Source organism: Coregonus clupeaformis, chromosome 8, assembly GCF_020615455.1.
Source record: "Coregonus clupeaformis isolate EN_2021a chromosome 8, ASM2061545v1, whole genome shotgun sequence".
Taxonomy (NCBI): Eukaryota; Metazoa; Chordata; class Actinopteri; order Salmoniformes; family Salmonidae; genus Coregonus; species Coregonus clupeaformis.
Genome location: NC_059199.1, coordinates 58,083,026 through 58,109,856, shown reverse-complemented (window position 1 = coordinate 58,109,856; position 26,831 = coordinate 58,083,026). Strand labels below are relative to the sequence as shown.

General features: G+C 45.9%; 1 protein-coding gene across 1 annotated transcript in view; it reads right to left on the bottom strand.

The window, feature by feature from the left end:
* LOC121573019 (U5 small nuclear ribonucleoprotein 40 kDa protein-like) overlaps window positions 1-16,525 on the bottom strand; it is a 30,703-nt gene extending 14,178 nt beyond the window's left edge. The window contains exons 1-5 of the mRNA XM_041885055.2: window positions 16,301-16,525; window positions 15,795-15,924; window positions 3,936-4,029; window positions 3,497-3,662; window positions 2,637-2,759 (exon numbers count right to left, since the gene is read on the bottom strand). Of these exons, the coding sequence (XP_041740989.1) occupies window positions 2,637-2,759; window positions 3,497-3,662; window positions 3,936-4,029; window positions 15,795-15,924; window positions 16,301-16,414 (627 nt within the window). The 5' untranslated portion in view covers window positions 16,415-16,525. The remainder of the gene's footprint in view (window positions 1-2,636; window positions 2,760-3,496; window positions 3,663-3,935; window positions 4,030-15,794; window positions 15,925-16,300) is intronic.
* Window positions 16,526-26,831: the final 10,306 nt, after the last annotated feature.

Genomic DNA, 26,831 nt, shown 5'->3' with positions numbered 1-26,831 from the left:
GAAAGATGAACAGAGGAAAGTACAGAGAGATCCTTGATGAAAACCTGCTCCAGATCGCTCAGGACCTGACTGGGGCAAAGATTCACCTTCCAACAGGACAACGACAATAAGCACACAGCCAAGACAACGCAGGAGTGGCTTCGGGACAAGTCTCTCAATGTCCTTGAGTGGCCCAGCCAGAGCCCGAACCAGATCGAACATCTCTGGAGAGAACTGAAAATAGCTGTGCAGCAACACTCCCCATCCAACCTGACAGCGCTTGAGAGGATCTGCATAGAAGAATGAGAGAAACTCCCCAAATACAGCTGTGCCAAGCTTGTAGCGTCATACCCAAGAAGACTCGAGGCTGTAATCGCTGCCAAAGGTGCTTCAACAAAGTACTGAGTAAAGTGTCTGAATACTTATGTAAATGTGATATTTCAGTTGTTTTGTTTTTTATAAAATGTACAAAAATGTCTAAAAACCTGTTTTTGCTTTGTCATTATGGGGTATTGTGTGTTGATTGATGAGGGGAAAAAACAATGTAATCCCATTTTAATTAGAATAAGGCTGTAACGTAACAAAATGTGGAAAAAGTCAAGGGGTCTGAATACTTTCCGAATGCACTGTAGACTGTTCTCTCTGCTACCGCACGGCAAGCAGTACCGGAGCGCCAAGTCTAGGTCCAAAAGGCTTCTGAACAGCTTCTACCCCCCAGCCATAAGACTTCTGAACAGCTTCTACCCCCAAGCCATTAGACTCCTGAACAGCTTCTACCCCCAAGCCATTAGACTGCTGAACAGCTTCTACCCCCAAGCCATAAGACTGCTGAACAGCTTCTACCCCCAAGCCATAAGACTGCTGAACAGCTTCTACCCCCAAGCCATTAGACTGCTGAACAGCTTCTACCCCCAAGCCATTAGACTGCTGAACAGCTTCTACCCCCAAGCCATTAGACTGCTGAACAGCTTCTACCCCCAAGCCATTGGACTGCTGAACAGCTTCTACCCCCAAGCCATTAGACTGATGAACAGCTTCTACCCCCAAGCCATAAGACTGCTGAACAGCTTCTACCCCCAAGCCATAAGACTTCTGAACAGCTTCTACCCCCAAGCCATTAGACTCCTGAACAGCTTCTACCCCCAAGCCATAAGACTGCTGAACAGCTTCTACCCCCAAGCCATTAGACTGCTGAACAGCTTCTACCCCCAAGCCATTAGACTGCTGAACAGCTTCTACCCCCAAGCCATTGGACTGCTGAACAGCTTCTACCCCCAAGCCATTAGACTGATGAACAGCTTCTACCCCCAAGCCATAAGACTGCTGAACAGCTTCTACCCCCAAGCCATAAGACTTCTGAACAGCTATTCAAATGTCTACCAGGACTATTTGCATTAACCCCCCCCTTTCGTTTTTTTACACTGCTACTCGCTGTTTATTATCCATTAACTATGCAGTCCCTTTTCCCCTACCTACATGTACACTACCAGTCAAACGTTTAGACACACCTACTCATTCAAGGGTTTTTCTTTATTTTTTTACATTGTAGAATAATAGTGAAGACATCAAAACTATGAAATAACACATATGGAATCATGAAGTAACCAAAAAAAAAAAAAGTGTTAAACAAATCAAAATATATTTTAAGATTTTTCAAATAGCCACCCCTTTGCCTTGATGAAAGCTTTGCACACTCTTGGCATGTGTTATTTCATAGTGTTGATGTCTCACTATTATTCTACAATGTAGAAAATAGTCACACCCACCCACCCCCCCCAGTCTGGCTCCAGAAATCCCAGGCTCCTGGAGCTGGGAATCTCTGAGCTGCAACACATGGAGTCCCCACAGGCCCTGCGCGCCAAAGTGGAGGAAGAAGCCGCTGTCTACGAAGTCCACCTGCCAGCCAGTTTCAGGGAAACTAGAGACAACTTTAAAAAAAGAATTTCAGAAAAAGCCTTGGGAAAATAATAATAATATGCCATTTAGCAGACGCTTTTATCCAAAGCGACTTACAGTCATTCGTGCATACATTTTTGTGTATGGGTGGTCCCGGGGATATGCAGTTGCTTTAAGTGAATACATGATTGCCTCTCTCTGGTTTAAAATAGGGTTAAGTTGAAGGTCAAGGTTGAAGAGTTGTAGGAGCTGGATGTATAAAGGTCAGTAGTGGTTTGGGAGTGTGCATGTATGCTTGCTAATGTGCTTTAGTGTTAACGTGCGTGTGCATGTCCAGTTGTCTGTTCCCATATAGCCCTGGTCCGACAGCAGTTTGGTCCTGTAGTCACTCCTCCACTCTCTGTAACCTTCTGCACAACTGATTATCCCTGTCCATCACCTGTCCTGTGAGCTCACCGTCTCCATTACACAGCCACCACCTGATCAATAATCCCATTAGAATTCTTAATAGCCTTTTATTTGTTTGGATTGAGTTCTGATGGAGCGTGCCATTCCATGATTCATTCATAATTCATCTGGACTAGCTTGATTGATCTTTCAATGTGGTGAATCCAAAATGCAAACAGTCGCTCTGGGTTCATGGTTATAGAGGTTGAATGAGGTGCCATGATGTCATGGCGTATGACACAGTAGCCACGCCTCTCCCTCTCCCACAAACACACATCAGCTACACACACACACACACACACACACACGTGTACCTTGATGTCGTTGTCGATGCCTCCAGACAGGATCTGGTCGCTGGTGTCGTTGAATGTGACGGCCAACACCTGGTAGGTGTTCTGGAATGTATGGACCGCCCCCTTCTTACGGATGTCCCACAGCTACAACACACACATAACTTCCTGATGTCCCACAGCTACAACACACACATAACTTCCTGATGTCCCACAGCTACAACACACATATAACTTCCTGATGTCCCACAGCTACAACACACACATAACTTCCTGATGTCCCACAGCTACAACACACACATAACTTCCTGATGTCCCACAGCTACAACACACATATAACTTCCTGATGTCCCACAGCTACAACACACATATAACTTCCTGATGTCCCACAGCTACAACACACATATAACTTCCTGATGTCCCACAGCTACAACACACATATAACTTCCTGATGTCCCACAGCTACAACACACATATAACTTCCTGATGTCTCACAGCTACAACACACATAACACTTCCTGATGTCCCACAGCTACAACACACATATAACTTCCTGATGTTCCACAGTTACAACAGCAGTCAACCAACACTCACAGGTTGTGCGGGGTAGGCTTTAGTTCCAGCCCAACATTAACACATTTACATTTTTAGTCATTTAGCAGACGCTCTTATCCAGAGCGACTTACAGTTAGTGCATTCATCTTAAGATAGCTAGTTGAGATAAGCAAATATCACTGTCGGTCAATTATTTACTGTTCCTCAAAGCAGCTTTCAATTAATATATCAGTTAAATCAGGTGTCTTTGTACTAGGCTGGAACTGCAGCCTGCACACCCAGGTTGCTGTCTGGGACCAGGGTTGAACGACACCGGTCGCCATGGTTACCTTGACGGTTCCGTCGTCGCTGCCGGTACAGACGAGCTGAGGCCCGCGGCGAGCAGGATAGCAGGAGTTAACGAAGGAGGTGTGGCCTTTCAGGCGCTTGATCCTCTCGCCCGTTTCACTGTCCCACACTCCCACAGTCTTATCTGTGCTGGCACTGAACAGCAGGCTACACACAGGGGACAGGGCCAGAAAACACACGTCATATTGTCCCCAACATGTTGTCAACAACAATAACAATAACCGTCACACAACATCACATTTTTCCTGACCTGAGCGAGTGTGTGTGTGTTGTGTGTGGTGTGTGTGTGTGTGTGTGTGGTGTGTGTGGGTGGTGTGTGTGTGTGTGTGGTGTGTGTGTGTGTGTGTGTGTGGTGTGTGGTGTGTGGTGTGTGGTGTGTGGTGTGTGGTGTGTGTGTGTGTGTGTGTGTGTATAGCCTACCTGCCGTCTGTGTTGTAGTGAAGCTCCATCACAGCTCCACTGTGTCCCTTCAGGGTGGCAAAGTTATCACAGTCCCCGTACACATTCCACATCACTGTAGAGAGAGAGGGAGATGGATAAGTTATCACAGTCCCCGTACACATTCCACATCACTGTAGAGAGATGGATAAGTTATCACAGTCCCCGTACACATTCCACATCACTGTAGAGAGAGGGAGATGGATAGGTTATCACAGTCCCCGTACACATTCCACATCACTGTAGAGAGAGAGGGAGATGGATAAGTTATCACAGTCCCGTACACATTCCACATCACTGTAGAGAGAGAGAGATGGATAAGTTATCACAGTCCCCGTACACATTCCACATCACTGTAGAGAGAGATGGATAGGTTATCACAGTCCCCGTACACATTCCACATCACTGTAGAGAGAGAGAGATGGATAGGTTATCACAGTCCCCGTACACATTCCACATCACTGTAGAGAGATGGATAAGTTATCACAGTCCCCGTACACATTCCACATCACTGTAGAGAGAGGAGATGGATAGGTTATCACAGTCCCCGTACACATTCCACATCACTGTAGAGAGAGAGGGAGATGGATAAGTTATCACAGTCCCCGTACACATTCCACATCACTGTAGAGAGAGAGGGAGATGGATAAGTTATCACAGTCCCCGTACACATTCCACATCACTGTAGAGAGAGATGGATAGGTTATCACAGTCCCCGTACAAATTCCACATCACTGTAGAGAGAGATGGATAGGTTATCACAGTCCCCGTACACATTCCACATCACTGTAGAGAGAGATGGATAGGTTATCACAGTCCCCGTACACATTCCACATCACTGTAGAGAGAGAGAGAGATGGATAAGTTATCACAGTCCCCGTACACATTCCACATCACTGTAGAGAGAGAGGGAGATGGATAGGTTATCACAGTCCCCGTACACATTCCACATCACTGTAGAGAGAGAGATGGATAGGTTATCACAGTCCCCGTACACATTCCACATCACTGTAGAGAGAGAGGGAGATGGATAGGTTATCACAGTCCCCGTACACATTCCACATCACTGTAGAGAGAGAGAGAGATGGATAGGTTATCACAGTCCCCGTACACATTCCACATCACTGTAGAGAGAGAGAGAGATGGATAGGTTATCACAGTCCCCGTACACATTCCACATCACTGTAGAGAGAGAGAGATGGATAGGTTATCACAGTCCCCGTACACATTCCACATCACTGTAGAGAGAGGGAGATGGATAAGTTATCACAGTCCCCGTACACATTCCACATCACTGTAGAGAGAGGGAGATGGATAAGTTATCACAGTCCCCGTACACATTCCACATCACTGTAGAGAGAGATGGATAGGTTATCACAGTCCCCGTACACATTCCACATCACTGTAGAGAGAGATGGAGATGGATAGGTTATCACAGTCCCCGTACACATTCCACATCACTGTAGAGAGAGATGGAGATGGATAGGTTATCACAGTCCCCGTACACATTCCACATCACTGTAGAGAGAGATGGATAAGTTATCACAGTCCCCGTACACATTCCACATCACTGTAGAGAGAGGGATAAGTTATCACAGTCCCCGTACACATTCCACATCACTGTAGAGAGAGATGGAGATGGATAGGTTATCACAGTCCCCGTACACATTCCACATCACTGTAGAGAGAGGGAGATGGATAAGTTATCACAGTCCCCGTACACATTCCACATCACTGTAGAGAGAGATGGATAAGTTATCACAGTCCCCGTACACATTCCACATCACTGTAGAGAGAGATGGATAAGTTATCACAGTCCCCGTACACATTCCACATCACTGTAGAGAGAGGGAGATGGATAGGTTATCACAGTCCCCGTACACATTCCACATCACTGTAGAGAGAGGGATAAGTTATCACAGTCCCCGTACACATTCCACATCACTGTAGAGAGAGGGAGATGGATAGGTTATCACAGTCCCCGTACACATTCCACATCACTGTAGAGAGAGGGATAAGTTATCACAGTCCCCGTACACATTCCACATCACTGTAGAGAGAGGGAGATGGATAGGTTATCACAGTCCCCGTACACATTCCACATCACTGTAGAGAGAGGGAGATGGATAGGTTATCACAGTCCCCGTACACATTCCACATCACTGTAGAGAGAGGGATAAGTTATCACAGTCCCCGTACACATTCCACATCACTGTAGAGAGAGGGAGATGGATAGGTTATCACAGTCCCCGTACACATTCCACATCACTGTAGAGAGAGATGGATAGGTTATCACAGTCCCCGTACACATTCCACATCACTGTAGAGAGAGAGGGAGATGGATAAGTTATCACAGTCCCCGTACACATTCCACATCACTGTAGAGAGATGGATAGGTTATCACAGTCCCCGTACACATTCCACATCACTGTAGAGAGAGATGGAGATGGATAAGTTATCACAGTCCCCGTACACATTCCACATCACTGTAGAGAGATGGATAAGTTATCACAGTCCCGTACACATTCCACATCACTGTAGAGAGAGGGAGATGGATAAGTTATCACAGTCCCCGTACACATTCCAAATCACTGTAGAGAGAGGGAGATGGATAAGTTATCACAGTCCCCGTACACATTCCACATCACTGTAGAGAGAGGGAGATGGATAAGTTATCACAGTCCCCGTACACATTCCACATCACTGTAGAGAGAGAGGGAGATGGATAAGTTATCACAGTCCCCGTACACATTCCACATCACTGTAGAGAGAGAGGGAGATGGATAAGTTATCACAGTCCCCGTACACATTCCACATCACTGTAGAGAGAGGGAGATGGATAAGTTATCACAGTCCCCGTGCACATTCCCACATCACTGTAGAGAGAGGAGATGGATAAGTTATCACAGTCCCCGTACACATTCCACATCACTGTAGAGAGAGATGGATAGGTTATCACAGTCCCCGTACACATTCCACATCACTGTAGAGAGAGATGGATAGGTTATCACAGTCCCCGTACACATTCCACATCACTGTAGAGAGAGAGATGGATAAGTTATCACAGTCCCCGTACACATTCCACATCACTGTAGAGAGAGATGGATAGGTTATCACAGTCCCCGTACACATTCCACATCACTGTAGAGGGAGATGGATAAGTTATCACAGTCCCCGTACACATTCCACATCACTGTAGAGAGAGAGGGAGATGGATAAGTTATCACAGTCCCCGTACACATTCCACATCACTGTAGAGAGAGAGATGGATAAGTTATCACAGTCCCCGTACACATTCCACATCACTGTAGAGAGAGAGGGTGGATAAGTTATCACAGTCCCCGTACACATTCCACATCACTGTAGAGAGAGGGAGATGGATAAGTTATCACAGTCCCCGTACACATTCCACATCACTGTAGAGAGAGATAGAGATGGATAAGTTATCACAGTCCCCGTACACATTCCACATCACTGTAGAGAGAGAGGATGGATAAGTTATCACAGTCCCCGTACACATTCCACATCACTGTAGAGAGAGGGAGATGGATAAGTTATCACAGTCCCCGTACACATTCCACATCACTGTAGAGAGAGAGGAGATGGATAAGTTATCACAGTCCCCGTACACATTCCACATCACTGTAGAGAGAGAGGGAGAGATGGATAGGTTATCACAGTCCCCGTACACATTCCACATCACTGTAGAGAGAGAGGAGATGGATAAGTTATCACAGTCCCCGTACACATTCCACATCACTGTAGAGAGAGATAAGGAGATGGATAAGTTATCACAGTCCCCGTACACATTCCACATCACTGTAGAGAGAGATGGATAAGTTATCACAGTCCCCGTACACATTCCACATCACTGTAGAGAGAGAGATGGATAAGTTATCACAGTCCCCGTACACATTCCACATCACTGTAGAGAGAGAGGGAGATGGATAAGTTATCACAGTCCCCGTACACATTCCACATCACTGTAGAGAGAGAGGGAGATGGATAAGTTATCACAGTCCCCGTACACATTCCACATCACTGTAGAGAGAGAGATGGATAAGTTATCACAGTCCCGTACACATTCCACATCACTGTAGAGAGAGAGGGAGATGGATAAGTTATCACAGTCCCCGTACACATTCCACATCACTGTAGAGAGAGAGATGGATAGGTTATCACAGTCCCCGTACACATTCCACATCACTGTAGAGAGAGATGGATAGGTTATCACAGTCCCCGTACACATTCCACATCACTGTAGAGAGAGAGAGATGGATAGGTTATCACAGTCCCCGTACACATTCCACATCACTGTAGAGAGAGAGATGGATAGGTTATCACAGTCCCCGTACACATTCCACATCACTGTAGAGAGAGAGGGAGATGGATAAGTTATCACAGTCCCCGTACACATTCCACATCACTGTAGAGAGATGGATAAGTTATCACAGTCCCCGTACACATTCCACATCACTGTAGAGAGAGATGGATAAGTTATCACAGTCCCCGTACACATTCCACATCACTGTAGAGAGAGATGGATAAGTTATCACAGTCCCCGTACACATTCCACATCACTGTAGAGAGAGATGGAGATGGATAAGTTATCACAGTCCCCGTACACATTCCACATCACTGTAGAGAGATGGATAAGTTATCACAGTCCCCGTACACATTCCACATCACTGTAGAGAGAGATAAGGAGATGGATAAGTTATCACAGTCCCCGTACACATTCCACATCACTGTAGAGAGAGAGGGAGATGGATAAGTTATCACAGTCCCCGTACACATTCCACATCACTGTAGAGAGAGAGAAGGAGATGGATAAGTTATCACAGTCCCGTACACATTCCACATCACTGTAGAGAGAGAGGGAGATGGATAAGTTATCACAGTCCCCGTACACATTCCACATCACTGTAGAGAGAGGGAGATGGATAAGTTATCACAGTCCCCGTACACATTCCACATCACTGTAGAGAGAGAGGGAGATGGATAAGTTATCACAGTCCCCGTACACATTCCACATCACTGTAGAGAGAGATGGATAGGTTATCACAGTCCCCGTACACATTCCACATCACTGTAGAGAGAGATGGATAGGTTATCACAGTCCCCGTACACATTCCACATCACTGTAGAGAGAGAGGGAGATGGATAGGTTATCACAGTCCCCGTACACATTCCACATCACTGTAGAGAGAGAGATGGATAGGTTATCACAGTCCCCGTACACATTCCACATCACTGTAGAGAGAGAGGGAGATGGATAGGTTATCACAGTCCCCGTACACATTCCACATCACTGTAGAGAGAGATGGATAAGTTATCACAGTCCCCGTACACATTCCACATCACTGTAGAGAGAGATGGATAAGTTATCACAGTCCCCGTACACATTCCACATCACTGTAGAGAGAGATGGATAAGTTATCACAGTCCCCGTACACATTCCACATCACTGTAGAGAGAGATGGAGATGGATAAGTTATCACAGTCCCCGTACACATTCCACATCACTGTAGAGAGATGGATAAGTTATCACAGTCCCCGTACACATTCCACATCACTGTAGAGAGATGGATAAGTTATCACAGTCCCCGTACACATTCCACATCACTGTAGAGAGAGATGGATGAGGTTACTCACAGTCCCCGTACACATTCCACATCACTGTAGAGAGAGAGGGAGATGGATAAGTTATCACAGTCCCCGTACACATTCCACATCACTGTAGAGAGAGAGGGAGATGGATAAGTTATCACAGTCCCCGTACACATTCCACATCACTGTAGAGAGAGGAGATGGATAAGTTATCACAGTCCCCGTACACATTCCACATCACTGTAGAGAGAGAGTGGATAGGTTATCACAGTCCCCGTACACATTCCACATCACTGTAGAGGGAGATGGATAGGTTATCACACCCATTCCACATCACTGTAGAGAGAGATGGATAAGTTATCACAGTCCCGTACACATTCCACATCACTGTAGAGAGAGAGGGAGATGGATAGGTTATCACAGTCCCCGTACACATTCCACATCACTGTAGAGAGAGATGGATAAGTTATCACAGTCCCCGTACACATTCCACATCACTGTAGAGGAGAGAGATGGATAGGTTATCACAGTCCCCGTACACATTCCACATCACTGTAGAGAGAGAGGGAGATGGATAAGTTATCACAGTCCCCGTACACATTCCACATCACTGTAGAGAGAGAGGGAGATGGATAAGTTATCACAGTCCCCGTACACATTCCACATCACTGTAGAGAGAGGGAGATGGATAAGTTATCACAGTCCCCGTACACATTCCACATCACTGTAGATAGAGCTGGATAGGTTATCACAGTCCCCGTACACATTCCACATCACTGTAGAGGGAGATGGATAGGTTATCACATTCCACATCACTGTAGAGAGAGATGGATAGGTTATCACAGTCCCCGTACACATTCCACATCACTGTAGAGAGAGAGGGAGATGGATAAGTTATCACAGTCCCCGTACACATTCCACATCACTGTAGAGAGAGAGGGAGATGGATAAGTTATCACAGTCCCCGTACACATTCCACATCACTGTAGAGAGAGGGAGATGGATAAGTTATCACAGTCCCCGTACACATTCCACATCACTGTAGATAGAGATGGATAGGTTATCACAGTCCCCGTACACATTCCACATCACTGTAGAGGGAGATGGATAGGTTATCACATTCCACATCACTGTAGAGAGAGATGGATAAGTTATCACAGTCCCCGTACACATTCCACATCACTGTAGAGAGAGATGGATAGGTTATCACAGTCCCCGTACACATTCCACATCACTGTAGAGAGAGAGGGAGATGGATAAGTTATCACAGTCCCCGTACACATTCCACATCACTGTAGAGAGAGATGGATAGGTTATCACAGTCCCCGTACACATTCCACATCACTGTAGAGAGAGAGGGAGATGGATAAGTTATCACAGTCCCCGTACACATTCCACATCACTGTAGAGAGAGAGGGAGATGGATAAGTTATCACAGTCCCCGTACACATTCCACATCACTGTAGAGAGAGGGAGATGGATAAGTTATCACAGTCCCCGTACACATTCCACATCACTGTAGATAGAGATGGATAGGTTATCACAGTCCCCGTACACATTCCACATCACTGTAGAGGGAGATGGATAGGTTATCACATTCCACATCACTGTAGAGAGAGATGGATAAGTTATCACAGTCCCCGTACACATTCCACATCACTGTAGAGAGAGATGGATAGGTTATCACAGTCCCCGTACACATTCCACATCACTGTAGAGAGAGATGGATAAGTTATCACAGTCCCCGTACACATTCCACATCACTGTAGAGAGAGATGGATAGGTTATCACAGTCCCCGTACACATTCCACATCACTGTAGAGAGAGAGGGAGATGGATAAGTTATCACAGTCCCCGTACACATTCCACATCACTGTAGAGAGAGAGGGAGATGGATAAGTTATCACAGTCCCCGTACACATTCCACATCACTGTAGAGAGAGGAGATGGATAAGTTATCACAGTCCCCGCACACATTCCACATCACTGTAGAGAGAGGGGAGATGGATAAGTTATCACAGTCCCCGTACACATTCCACATCACTGTAGAGAGAGATGGATAAGTTATCACAGTCCCCGTACACATTCCACATCACTGTAGAGAGAGAGATGGATAAGTTATCACAGTCCCCGTACACATTCCACATCACTGTAGAGAGAGATGGATAGGTTATCACAGTCCCCTGCACACATTCCACATCACTGTAGAGAGAGGGAGATGGATAAGTTATCACAGTCCCCGACACATTCCACATCACTGTAGAGAGAGGAGATGGATAAGTTATCACAGTCCCCGCACACATTCCACATCACTGTAGAGAGATGGATAAGTTATCACAGTCCCCGTACACATTCCACATCACTGTAGAGAGAGATGGATAAGTTATCACAGTCCCCGTACACATTCCACATCACTGTAGAGAGAGATGGATAGGTTATCACAGTCCCCGTACACATTCCACATCACTGTAGAGAGAGAGGGAGATGGATAAGTTATCACAGTCCCCGTACACATTCCACATCACTGTAGAGAGAGGGAGATGGATAAGTTATCACAGTCCCCGTACACATTCCACATCACTGTAGAGAGAAGGAGATGGATAAGTTATCACAGTCCCCGTACACATTCCACATCACTGTAGAGAGAGAGGGAGATGGATAAGTTATCACAGTCCCCGTACACATTCCACATCACTGTAGAGAGAGGGAGATGGATAAGTTATCACAGTCCCCGTACACATTCCACATCACTGTAGAGAGAGAGGGAGATGGATAAGTTATCACAGTCCCCGTACACATTCCACATCACTGTAGAGAGAGAGGGAGATGGATAGGTTATCACAGTCCCCGTACACATTCCACATCACTGTAGAGAGAGAGGGAGATGGATAAGTTATCACAGTCCCCGTACACATTCCACATCACTGTAGAGAGAGAGAGGGAGATGGATAAGTTATCACAGTCCCCGTACACATTCCACATCACTGTAGAGAGAGAGGAGATGGATAGGTTATCACAGTCCCCGTACACATTCCACATCACTGTAGAGAGAGAGGAGATGGATAGGTTATCACAGTCCCCGTACACATTCCACATCACTGTAGAGAGAGAGGGAGATGGATAGGTTATCACAGTCCCCGTACACATTCCACATCACTGTAGAGAGAGAGGGAGATGGATAGGTTATCACAGTCCCCGTACACATTCCACATCACTGTAGAGAGAGAGGGAGATGGATAAGTTATCACAGTCCCCGTACACATTCCACATCACTGTAGAGAGAGAGGGAGATGGATAAGTTATCACAGTCCCCGTACACATTCCACATCACTGTAGAGAGAGAGGGAGATGGATAAGTTATCACAGTCCCCGTACACATTCCACATCACTGTAGAGAGAGGGAGATGGATAAGTTATCACAGTCCCCGTACACATTCCACATCACTGTAGAGAGAGAGAAGGAGATGGATAAGTTATCACAGTCCCGTACACATTCCACATCACTGTAGAGAGAGAGGGAGATGGATAAGTTATCACAGTCCCCGTACACATTCCACATCACTGTAGAGAGAGAGGGAGATGGATAAGTTATCACAGTCCCCGTACACATTCCACATCACTGTAGAGAGAGAGGGAGATGGATAAGTTATCACAGTCCCCGTACACATTCCACATCACTGTAGAGAGAGAGGGAGATGGATAAGTTATCACAGTCCCCGTACACATTCCACATCACTGTAGAGAGAGAAGGAGATGGAGAGAGATAAGATGGAGATGGATGAGTGTTGTTGCCAACTAGTCAAGTGAGCGAGAGTATGGTGTGTGTGTGTGTATTTCTAATATGTACGTTAGGTATGGGCATTTGAAATAATTTCACATTCAAATAATATCATGACATTTTTTTCAGATATCCATATATTCGAAATACATGTGTTAAAAAATCATGTTTTTTTTTTAACTTGGGAACTGGCTTGCTGCGCACAACTTGGGAGAGAAGTGCTGCTCTGCTTGTATCAGTGTCCACAGGGGCCTTTGAGTTTGACACGGGGGGAGAGAGAGAGAGAGACAGACAGAGAGAGAGTTGCCCTAGTTAGACTAACTTGTAGATGCTATAGGTTATCCATCATTCCATCTGGTAGTGCCTGTTTTGACCACATTAAATCAATATAAAGAAGCTAGCTAAGACAGCCAGTTTTGTTAGCCAGCTAGCTAGCTTTGCTACTAGGCTCAAATTGAGGCTATTTTCCTGCACTTCCCGTCCTTGTCTACAACAACTCCATTCAGATTAAACAACAGCCTACCTGTTGGTTGATCATTGTAGCCTACTCATACTCATTTAACTAACTTAAATTACGTAATTTTAATTCCGTCTTGCATTAATTAGAGATCTCCCACCTTGCTTGCTACCCATGGAGCCACTGAATGTAGACAGCACCACTTTGATTGGCCGAGAATAACAACAAACGCGTGAAACCCGTGTAGGCCTGTCTTTTTATGGGGCACACATCATAAACTAGCTACATTTAAAAGTTGTTGTTGTTTTTCAAATGTCATATATGCTTAAATGTAGCGCTGTGGAAAGAATTAAGAGACCACTGCAAAATTATCAGTTTCTCTGGTTTTACTATTTATAGGTATGTGTTTGGGTAAAAATAACATTTTTGTTTTATTCTATAAACTACTGACAACATTTCTCCCAAATTCCAAATAAAAATATTGTCATTTAGAGCATTTATTTGCAGAAAATGACAACTGGTCAAAATAACAGACCTTGAATAATGCAAAGAAAAGTTCATGTTCATTTTTAAACAACACAATAGTAATGTTTTAACTTAGGAAGTTCAGAAATCAATATTTGGTGGAATAACCCTGATTTTCAATCACAGCTTTCATGCGTCTTGGCATGCTCTCCCCCAGTCTTTCACGTTGATGTTGGGTGACTTTATGCCACTCCTGGCGCAAAAATTCAAGCAGCTCGGCTTTGTTTGATGGCTTGTGACCATCCATCTTCCTCTTGATCACATTCCAGAAGTTTTCAATGGGGTTCAGGTCTGGAGATTGGGCTGGCCATGACAGGGTCTTGATCTGGTGGTCCTCCATCCACACCTTGATTGACCTGGCTGTGGCATGGCGCATTGTCCTGCTGGAAAAACCAATCCTCAGAGTTGGGGAACAATGTCAGAGCAAAAGGATGCAAGTTTTCTTCCAGGACAACCTTGTACGTGGCTTGATTCATGCATCCTTCAGAAAGACAAATCTGCCCGATTCCAGCCTTGCTGAAGCACCCCCAGATCATCACCGATCCTCCACCAAATTTCACAGTGGGTGCGCAACACTGTGGCGTGTAGGCCTCTCCAGGTCTCCGTCTAACCATTAGACGACCAGGTGTTGGGCAAAGCTGAAAATTGGACTCATCTGATAAGATGACCTTACTCCAGTCCTCTACGGTCCAATCCTTATGGTCTTTTGCAAACCTCAGCCTGGCTCTTCTTTGCTTCTCATTGATGAATGGCTTTTTTTCTAGCTTTGCACGACTTCAGCCCTGCCCCTAGGAGCCTGTTTCGAACCGTCCTCGCCGTGCACTTCACCCCAGCTGCCATTTGCCATTCTTTTTGTAGGTCACTTGATGTCATCCTACGGTTGTTGAGTGACATTCGAATGAGTTGGCGGTCATCCCGGTCAGTAGAGAGTCATTTTCGCCCTCTGCCGGTCTGTAGCTTTGTTGTCCCCAATGTCTGCTGCTTGACCTTGTTCTTATGAACCGCTGTCTTTGAAATTTTAAGGATGGAAGCAACCTGACGCTCACTGTATCCCTCTGCCAGTAAAGCCAGAATTGAACCCTTCTTTTCCTCACTCAAAACTTTCCTTTTCAACTCTTTTGGCATGGTCTATAGTTATTTTTTGATTAATATTACTTTTGAGGTACTATTAGCACTGTTTTTGCCATCCAGCTGGTCCTATTGCAAGAGGATAGTGATGACCACAGCAGTGGTTTTTATACTTTTCCTTGTTAAATAAGATTTGGTTCATGTGATCACCTAATCAGTACCTAATTCAGTAGAATGAGGTGTGCCTGTGTTGGAATTCAACAGACACTGGAATGGAATGACTGTCATACATGTAGAGATGCTGATTTAAGAAAAATTTGCAGTGGTCTCTTAATTTTTTTCCAGAGCTGTATGTATGTATATATATATATATATATATATATAAAGTAAGTGTATAACTTACAGATGAGCCGGTCATAGCCAGAGGAGGCCAGTGTGGCCCCGTTAGGATGGAACTTGCAGCAGTAGACCTCTCCCTCATGGCCACACATCAACATGATGGGAGCCTGCAGGCTGGAGCTGCGGGGAGGGCCCTGGAGAGGAGGGGGACATCATGTTATCATATCACACAGTCACTGGCTCTTACTCACACTCTGGGGACAATTATCAGAGCGTTGCTGTATGTGCATGGATCACTAGCAATCTGGTATCGACGAAACGGTCCATGCTATCCGGTATCCTTGCTAGCGGTAAGTAAATTAGCTTCCTGCTAGCAGTATTTACATTGGATAGCCTTCCTTTAGCTAGCAAACAGTCCACATATCAGTCACAGCTTAATAGCTTATCATAGCTGCATTTGAGATAATTTGCCATTAGTCGAAAGACTGAAAACATATATAACTAGCTAACAACGTTCTGAAACTAGCTAGAGAAAGGAACGTTCCCCTTGTATTTTGTATCTTTTCTAACCATGGCCACGAGTTGTTGCGACTGTGCCGCAGCGATCAGCTCGGTCCTGGGCCTCTTGACTCCGCCGGCAGGAACCAAAGCCATGTCCCCCGGTCTCTTCTTTGGCTCAATCATGGCTAAGCAAATCAATAAAAAACGATTTAGTAGAATTTAACTGTCGTCCTAAATGAATGAACTTTTCTCTCGACGAACTGCTTTCTACACAAGTACGAAGCCCTGAAGTACTTCCGGTTCGCAGGGCGTTTAATTGGTTCGCCGCTCCGCTGTTAACAATGATTGGTTATCACGGTTGTAGAGCATGGCCTGTGAACCGGAAGAAAACATCTGAAACGGACTACAAAAATAAATAATCGCCACACAAGGTAGATAGCTAGAATTTATAATAATGTCCCTACATACCCTCACCCTACATACCACTATTTCATAAATAAAAATCACCACCCCATTCCACTACTTTGACCCTATACCACTATTTCATAAATAAAAATCACCACCCCATTCCACTACTTTGACCCTAACTGATCCTACACCAGACCGGATGGCCTTGGAGGAAGGGACTCTGTACTTCAACACACCTTGTAACTCTTCTGCAGTAAATCATTGTACAGCCAAGTACTTCGCTGCAGCTGCAACCACAACATCTAGGGTGGCAGTGTCGTATCGGGTGAATGGTGGCAATTATTGCTGATAAACAAAGGAGTCCGCTCATACTGAACTTTGATCATAAGGTTTATTCAGATCACAAGCTTTCAGCATAAGTGACAGATGACATGACATCCGGAGAGCGACGCCTCAGAATGGCCGCTCTGCCTTCTCCTTCGTTTAGCCCCTACTTATAAACAATGCAAAAAGATGGGCTCCCTCTTCTGGCCAATCACCAGTCTCCCCTGTCTACAACACACTTCCTGTCTGTTGTATGTGGCGTTACACTAAAACATTCCCTCTTGATACTAAAATTAACGTCCTCTCTGGTTCCACTTAAAACATTAACAACGTCATAATCTCAATACACGACATATCCCCCCTTCGAGACGAACTAAAAGTCTCGAAAACAAACAGAATAGGATTATGACAAGTAACAATTTATCTTATTGAGTATCTTTAACATTAAACCAAAACCATTCTTCTCTAGAGTGTAAATACCTTTCTATGAAATATGAATAACTGTTTATGAAGTGTGAATACATTACTATGAAATATGAACAAATCTTTATGGAGTGTAAGAGCGAAAAACTGTCCGGCAACCTTCGTTCCAAATCCATCCATCAATCAAGACAGTAAAATTCTCTCACGGTCCCTCTGCCCCAGGCAACCACCTCAGTACTCCAGATAACCTCATAAACAATGTAAATGCATTTGAAACTATGATGCAATTAAATACACATGTAAGCCCCTGCAAACAAAATCCTATCCAAAAAATATCCACTCTAAGGCTGGTCAACCCATTGGACCCTATAGTGGACCTCTCCCTGCCTAGACTCCCTGTCCCTAAGCATTCACGAAATAAACAAAAACATCTAAGATCCTCACATCTATTCAATAACATCAAATATCATTCTACAAAACGTAATACCTAAGAATATGACACAATTATGTATTACACATCAAATATGTCTATATTTCATTGCAGACACTGGAATGTAGTCCACTACACTTCATCTCCCCGTAGTCTCCTCTTCCAATGGATTGTTGATGATGGAATCGGAATCTTTCCACACCCTCCTTGTTTCATCTCCTCCAGTCATATTGTCCTTTCATATTGTCCTTGTTTGAGTATTTCAATCTCCACATGTCCCCAAATGCTTCTGGAAGAAAAGGAAAAACCAAACAGTATCTTTTGCAAAACAACACTTTCAAATTAAACATCAATATCAACTAAGAATATAAAAATGATATATAAATGATGCATGAATCAATATAAATGATAGAATAATGAACTAGGATAATTATTCATTCATACACTTCCCCCCTTTGATTCATAAAATCATACCAAAATCACCCCAATATTGAATTTTTTTTTTTTTGAAAAATGATCAAAACATCAAAAAGGATATTTATCCATCCAGTTCTACTTGTCCATCTTCATCCAGATCAGGAACAGTCAACAACGGCATCTGAGTGTTGTCTCCAGGCATCACTCTCCAACCTATCTCAATATCATAGCTTTCTCAAAGGTCAGTAACAAATTACAAACCTCACACACAGTGCTATCAAAGCTGCAATTAAAATGTGAACCATCACTGCCCCTACTGGGCCTACCTGATCTTGCAACCAAGTCTTCGCTGACTTCCAGCTCCTTCAGATATACCAAATGCATCCCTTATATTCTTTAATGCATATATAACCCTAGTGATAATATCTGAACTATCTGGACTCAAAGTATAACTAGCATTATCAATATGATCTTCCCAAATGTTACACCATACCATGGAAAAGTCCCCCCTTCTCCCTTAGACTCATCCTTCAATGATAGGCTTGAAGACTATGACATGTCTCCATGTCTCTTTTCATCCAATTTCAAACCTAGCTTCAGATTTCTGTGTCCGGTGGTACCCCTCTTTTAATGGTAGAAACCTCATATGGAAGCTTCAACGTTGATATGTAACAACATCCTATCCATCAATAGGGTAAGAATATATATGCTTTATCACCACAAACCCTCAAAATATCTCTAAAATGTCCCATAGTCACATTGTCAGGCAAAAGCTAATCTTTTAACCATCAAAGTCCTGCTGTTCCTACTACCTGGTACATAAAAAGTAACATATTTCTCATTACTACCCTTAAGGTCATGCATACCCAAAGTTATCATATAGTCATCACAATCTGATATTCCCATAAACATACCCCTTACCTCATATGTTTTATTAGAACCAAACAACTTTTAGCCCTCAATGGTTACACCTCAAATGCTTCAGGGTTTGCTGTTACCTGAGTTTCCTTCCCATCTAACAAATGCACACAAGTAACCCAATACCACCTAACCCTAGGCTTAAACAAATGTTTTGACAACGACATTATTTTATCTGTTACTGATTGTTGTTGCTGATACAACAGTCATGACAAAACATAAGATTGACACATACTTGATAGAGGTCGAGCCCCACGTGTCTGGTGCTGGAATTCTCAACAGACATGGACCCTCAAGATTCCTCACTGATCTTACAGAATGAGCTGCTGGAACCAAAGATTCCTACCTGCCATCTATCTCTAATTTTCACAACAGAAGAATCAAACCACTCCATTTAGTTTCTCTCTTCCCTAACGAGCGGTACTGATCAGATACCTCTCCTTGTCTGTCATTAAAATCAAAGACCTCATCCTGTACCTCCATGATGAATCTATATTCTCTCTACTACTATCTGTTCTCCTATTTTAACCCTATTCGTACTATCATTGACAGCACTCTCAACATAAAACCCCTGACCCCCTTTAATTTCAGAAAAGTTGTTGTCGGTGTCATACTTCCTACATTTGCTATTGCCATCATATCATTAATCCCTTCCAAAGTTACCATTAAAGTAGTTGATTTAGTTGATGTATCAACCTTAATTATTTCTAGTGCGAAAGCTACCCCTATTCCTGTGTGTATTATTTACTGTTGGAGTGACTACTGCAACATATTCTTCCTGAACTCCTTTGGTGACTGTGGAAACTTCAACAGACTTCAAATCTTCCATTATAAGCGTCACTTTATGAATTACATAGCCTTTTAACCAATAATTCTTAACCGGAACAAATTTTAATGCTTGCACTAGATAAGTACACATATATTCTCCCTGACCTTTCTCTGTAACATTACGCAACATAAGTGAACAGTCACTCATAACCCTCTTCCAAACTATACCTCCTTTGATTAGGTGCAACAGCTTCTACTCTTGGTCCTGATAACAATACTTCTTCTCCATAATTATCTCTCCATGTGGGAGGAACGTCCCCATCCTAACCCTAATAAGTATTTTTCCCTAAAATTGGTGCTGGAGCTATTGGTTCCCTTATAATCAAATGCGATATATTTATGGCTTTAATAACTATCAATGTTGAAAGAGTTAAATTGCTTCTCACTGTTGTTTTAATAGACTGAAGTGTTAATGTCCTTAGTTACTTCATCCATTTCCCCAAAGCTTTGAACTCTTTGCTTGTACTTCCATCTATCACCACTAGTGTCAAATGACGTAAATGTAACTTACATTCACTCTCTCTCCCTACTCTAAACCCTAACTTTCAAACTTTTGATTATAAAAATACACCTATAATTACCTTGATCTCCCTACTCTAAAGTGTCCTTCACCACTGTTCTCTCTCTCTTACTACTAACTTTGAAACTTAGCTTACTGTCTTAGAGTTCCTTCAACCTAGTTCTCCTAACTTTTTAATCTAATCTTTTCTCCTAACCTTTAAAAACCTTTTCCCACTGATTTATTCACAAAATCCCTTTACCACCAAATTTTAGAATATGTGATTGGGAAAGTCCCCACCTGCTTCTGACTTCTTTACACACAGACTTGGCAAACGACTAAACACCTTTTAGCCTAGCCTGAAATCTCTTGGTGTAAGAATGTAACCCAGAATAACAGTCACCCCTTTTAACTTTATTTTTCAGACAGATTGTCTAATAGGCAGTCTAATAGATTATCATCCTTCCTATGATATGATCTTTTTAAGCCAATATGATTCCCAAAAACCCTATTCTCAAAATCCTCTACCAGACAGTTGTCTAGTGTACATCTTATTGTACAATTCAATTTAAACAATGCATCTCTTCCCAACACTGCAATAGGTATATGCTCTAATATTAGTATGTCTATTTTAATTTCTCCTTGATTTTTTATAGCATAGCTCAATTGGTTCCCTAAGAGTAATTAACTGTTTTACTACCTCAACTCCCTATCCTAATTAGTTCATTTTACATAGTGAGATGTTTAACCTCTTTAGGCTGAACACAGATAAGTTTTTCCACTATTCACTATCACTTCTCATAGTCCTCTGGTTTTTACTTCAATTGTTAGATATTTTCTTCTTCTCTAATCGATGCTATCAGCTGACACCCCCCTTCGTATCTTCTAGGCACTCTAGAATCCTTAGGATTCACCTGGAGAACAGGTGATCTTGACTGGCCCCTGTATCTTCCTTAAAAATGTTCTCTGTTGTTTCCTCCTGACTTGTTGCACTCACAGGTAAAGTGACCAACCTGTCCATAATTATAACAGTCTTCTGAAGTTGCTGGAAGTGTAGCTGAAATCTTCCTCCTCCTTCTAAGCCTTCTCGTCCTCTTCCTCTCCAATTCTGTGTCTGTCCAGAAACTGGCTGTGGATATGGAACACCTGGTACCCCCCTTGGCTGGTACAATTGCATTTGATATTGTTCAGTTGAAGCTGTAACAGTGATTGTTGATTTGGTTCACTCTGATTCTTCATAACCAAAGCTTCTCTTCTCCACCAGTTGTATGATTGAGTTTTCTGAGAGTTTCTTCGTCCTGTTCTTTGTTGTTGACATATCAGGATTCTTCAACAGCTTATATTCTAAGCACTGTCCTCGAAATATCATCTTCCATCATCTTCTTACTTTTCTTCAGCATCTTGGCCTCAATGTGTCAGCTTCCTGCCTCCTGTTTGTCTCCGGGCCTCTAGAGGTCATCTGTGTTCCCCTCTGCCTTAGTTCTTCCTCGTGTGTGTCAGCTTCCTGCCTCCTGTTTGTCTCCGGGCCTCTAGAGGTCATCTGTGTTCCCCTCTGCCTTAGTTCTTCCTCATGTGTCCTAATTAGCTTGATCCAGGTCACCTGTGCCTTGTTTCCCCTTGTGTATTTTAGCTGTGTGTTTTCCCCTTGTTTCTCACTTGGTTATTGCGTCCCTGACTATGTGTCTCCTGCTTTGTCCCACCGTGTCAGTCCTAGTAAGTTGTTCAAAGTTATCTTTAGTTTGTTTTTTCTCCCCTCGTGGAGTTGTTTTGTTTTGCCTCCTGTTTTGGAACATTAAATCTACTTGCCTGGAGTATTGCCTTGGGTGTTTCATTTGGGTCCTACAATACCTCCTCTGTGGCTAAGGGGTAGTACCCCCAGCTCTCCACATCTGAGACCGGAGTTTCTAGCCCGGCTTGTGACAGAATAACCAAGTCAATCATGGACCCAGAAACACTCAGTTCCCGGACCTGTTGGCGGTGATCACTCGACATGAGGCTTCTTTCCAGCGCCATGAAGCCGTTCTCAGCCGACAAGAGGAGCTGATGGCTAGTCATTCTCAACTCCTGGCCGAAATGATGAGTTCCCTCCGCCAGCTCTTTGAACGCCTCCCTGGTCCTCTCCCCCAGGTCACCCAGTGACGACAGGTCGTCTCGGTTGGCGGAGCCCCGACTACCACCTCCCAAGCCCTTTCTGGGGATCCAAGCTCTTGCCAGGGTTTCCTCACCCAATGCTCCCTCACCTTCGAGCTCCAACCCTCAAGTTTTCCCACAGACCGTTCCAAGATTGCCTACATCATTACCCTTCTTTCAGACAAGGCGCTCGCCTGGGCTTCTGCGGTGTGGCAGTCCCAGGAGGCCTGTTGTGACTCCCACGCTGCATTTGTAGAAGAGTTCAAGCGGGTGTTCGATCATCCTGTCAGTGGGCGGGAGGCTTCCAAGCGCCTACTGTCTCTCCGTCAGGGGCCCCAAGCACGGCAGATTTTGCCATTGATTTCCGGACCATAGCAGCAAGGAGCGGATGGAATGATGAAGCGCTGAGGGTCTGCTTTCAGGGAGGGTTATCTGAGCCCCTTCAAGATGAGTTAGCCACCCGAGAACCAGCTGGTGATCTCGAGTCCCTCATAGCCTTGGCCATCCGCCTGGACAATCGTCTAAGAGAGCGGAGAACGGCTCGCCGTCAGGTGTCTCATTCCCAAGTTCCTCTGAGCAGCTCTGTTTCTCCTGTTTGGACTCCGTCATTCAGAGCGTCCCCGGCTCCTGAACTGCTCCAGGATTCCCCGGAGAGCATGCAGTTAGGCCGTTCCAGGCTTTCTCCCAACGAAAGGGAACGTCGCATGAGGGAACGTCGGTGCCTCTACTGCGGGGTTGCCGGCCACTTCCGCTCCGCTTGCCCCGAGCTTCGGGAAACGCCTGTCCCCGCCCAGCTACAGGAGGGCTGTGATGGGGAGAGTTAGAGCGCCTCCTACTAACGCTGTCCTGGCTATTCCAGCCACTCTGTCCTGGGGGCCACCAGCATCGGGTCCAGGCTATGATCGATTCCGGTGCCGCAGGTGATTTCCTGGATGTAACCTTGGCTAAGGAACTTAAGATCCCTACCCAACTACTTCCTCAACCCCAGGCAGTTACAGCCTTAGATGGCAGACCTCTGGAACCAGGAAAGGTTACCGAGGCGACTCAGTCCCTGCGACTTACCATCTCTCAACACCAGCAGGAGGAGACCTTCTATCTCATTGACTCTCCCGAGTATCCTATTATCCTGGGTCACCCTTGGCTATGCAGACATAATCCCCAGATCGACTGGCCTACGGGCACCATTCTAAGCTGGGGTCCCGCCTGCCAACTCACCTGCATGCTACAGAGTCCCTCAGCCCCTAGTACCCAGTTTCAAGAGTCTGTTGACGTCTCCCGAGTCCCCAGTGTTTACCATCGGTTCAAGGCAGTGTTCAGCAAGGCCCGGGCTACTTCCTTACCGCCTCATCGCACGTATGACTGTGCCATTGATCTACTCCCTGGGTGCTGCCCTCCTAGAGGTCGGATCTTTTCCTTGTCCTCCCCGAGCACGCAGCTATGGACACCTACATTAAGGAGTCCTTGGCAGCCGGCCTCATCTATGCCTCTACTTCCCCGGCTGGGGCGGGCTTCTTTTTTGTTGAAAAGAAAGACGGGGGTCTTAGGCCTTGTATTGATTACCGGGGACTCAACAAGATCACGGTTCGGAATCGATACCCCCTTCCTCTCATGGCCACTGCTTTTGAGCTGCTTCAAGGGGGCTTCCATTTTTACTAAGCTGGATCTCCGCAATGCTTACCATCTCGTGCGGATCCGGCAAGGAGACGAATGGAAGACGGCGTTCAACACGCCCACGGGGCACTATGAATATCGGGTGATGCCGTTCGGGCTCACCAATGCCCCCGCAGTATTCCAAGCCCTGATTAATGATGTTCTCCGGGATATGCTTAATCTGTTCGTCTTCGTACCTGGACGATATCCTCATCTTCTCGAGGTCACTGAAGGAGCATGAGGGGCATGTTAGCAGGGTTCTCCAGAGGCTCCTTGACAATCACCTCTACGTTAAGCCTGAGAAGTGTGAATTTCATGTTTCTCAGACTCAGTTTCTCGGGTTTATTGTCACTCCCGGGCACCTAGAGATGGATCCTAAGAAGGTCAAGGCGGTCCACGATTGGCCCACACCTGCCACGGTCAAGGAGGTTCAACGGTTCATTGGCTTTTCTAACTTCTATCGGAAGTTCATTAAGAATTTCAGCTCGGTGGTAGCTCCCTTGACGACGCTTACTAAGGGAGGAGGGACCAAGATTCACTGGGGTCCGGAAGCAGCAGGGGCCTTCGAGGATCTCAAGCGCCGCTTCACGTCTGCTCCGATTCTGGTGACCCCTGACCCAGAGAGACCTTTCGTGGTGGAGGTGGACGCCTCAGAGGTGGGGGTGGGAGCCGTCCTGTCACAGAGGGGTGCGGATGGGAGATTACACCCTTGTGCCTTCATGTCTCGCCGCCTGTCTGAGGCCGAGCGCAACTACCACGTGGGGGATCTAGAGTTGCTTGCGGTAAAACTGGCATTGGAAGAGTGGCGCCATTGGCTTGAGGGGGCTCAGCACCCTTTCCAGGTTCTCACAGACCACAAGAACCTGGAATATCTCCAACAGGCTAAGCGGATGAACCCTCGGCAAGCACGATGGTCCCTTTTCTTTAATCGATTCCAGTTCCTCCTGACTTACCGACCTGGCACCAAGAACGTCAAGCCGGATGCTCTGTCTCGAGTCTATTCTCCCGAGTTACAAGAGAAGCCCTTGGCATCGATTATTCCGAGGTCTAGGATCGTCGCACCTCTTCAGTGGGAACTAGAAAGAGGGGTACGAGAAGCTCTTGTCCAGGAGCCCGATCCAGGCGGTGGTCCTGCCGGCTCGCCTGTACTGCTCTCTCTCTGTTCGGGGCCGCGTCTTGCAGTGGGGTCATGAGTCGCCCTTGACATGCCATCCAGGCAGTGCTCGCACACTGGAGTTCCTCCGACGGCGGTTTTGGTGGCCGTCCATCAAGAAGGACGTGCAGGTCTATGTTGAGGCCTGCCCTGTGTGCAACCAGGGAAAGTCGACACGCCAGCGACCCCAGGGACTGCTCCATCCCTTACCTGTTCCTCGAAGGCCATGGTCACACCTTTCTCTGGACTTTGTTACGGGACTTCCTCTATCCCAGGGCAACACCGTCATCCTAGTGGTGGTAGACCGGTTCTCTAAGGCTGCCCGGTTTATTCCCCTGCCCAAGCTGCCCTCGGCTAAGGAGACTGCTGAGCTCCTCATGAACCATGTCTTCCGGATATTTGGTATTCCCCTGGACGTGGTCTCTGACCGAGGTCCCCAATTCTCGTCCCGGTTTTGGGGGGCCTTCTGCAGGCTTGTTGGGGCCACAGCCAGCCTATCGTCGGGGTTCCATCCAGAGTCTAATGGCCAAACGGAACGGATTAATCAGGATCTGGAGACCACCCTGCGGTGTATGGCGGCCAGTAATCCCACGTCTTGGGCCACCTATATCATTTGGGCTGAATATGCCCACAACACCCTCCAGTCCTCAGCCACCAGATTGTCCCCCTTCGAATGCCAGTTCGGTTACAACCCTCCATTGTTTCCAGAGGAGGAGGCGCAAGTTGGTGTTCCCTCGGCCCAGCGCTTTGTCCAACGCTGTAGGCGGACCTGGAAGAAGGCCAGGCGTGCCCTCCTTCGGACCTCCCAGAGATACCAAAGTCAGGCTAATCGCCACCGCCGGACGGCCCTCTAGTTTCCGAGCTGGTCAGAGAGTTTGGTTGGCCACTAAGAACCTGCCCCTCCGGGTCGAATCCAGGAAGCTTTCCCAGAGATACATCGGGCCTTTCCGCATTGCTAGAAAGGTTAACCCTGTGTCGTATCGTTTGGTTCTCCCTCGCTCCCTTAGAGTTAACCCCACTTTCCATGTTTCACTCCTTAAACCTGTCTTGTCTTCTCCCTTTGCCCCCCACGCAGACCCCCGCCACCTCCCAGGATCATTGACGGCCAGCCAGCCTACACAGTCCGCCGGATACTGGACTCCCGGAGGGTCCAGAACTCTGCAGTATCTGGTGGACTGGGAGGGCTACGGGCCGGAGGAGCGCTCCTGGGTTCCAGCCAGGGACATCCTGGACCCAGGTTTGATCCGAGATTTTCGCACCCTGGGGCCAGGGTGTTCTGGAAGGAACGTCAGGAGTCGTTCCTAGAGGAGGGGGTCCTGTCAGCTTCCTGCCTCCTGTTTGTCTCCGGGCCTCTAGAGGTCATCTGTGTTCCCCTCTGCCTTAGTTCTTCCTCGTGTGTGTCAGCTTCCTGCCTCCTGTT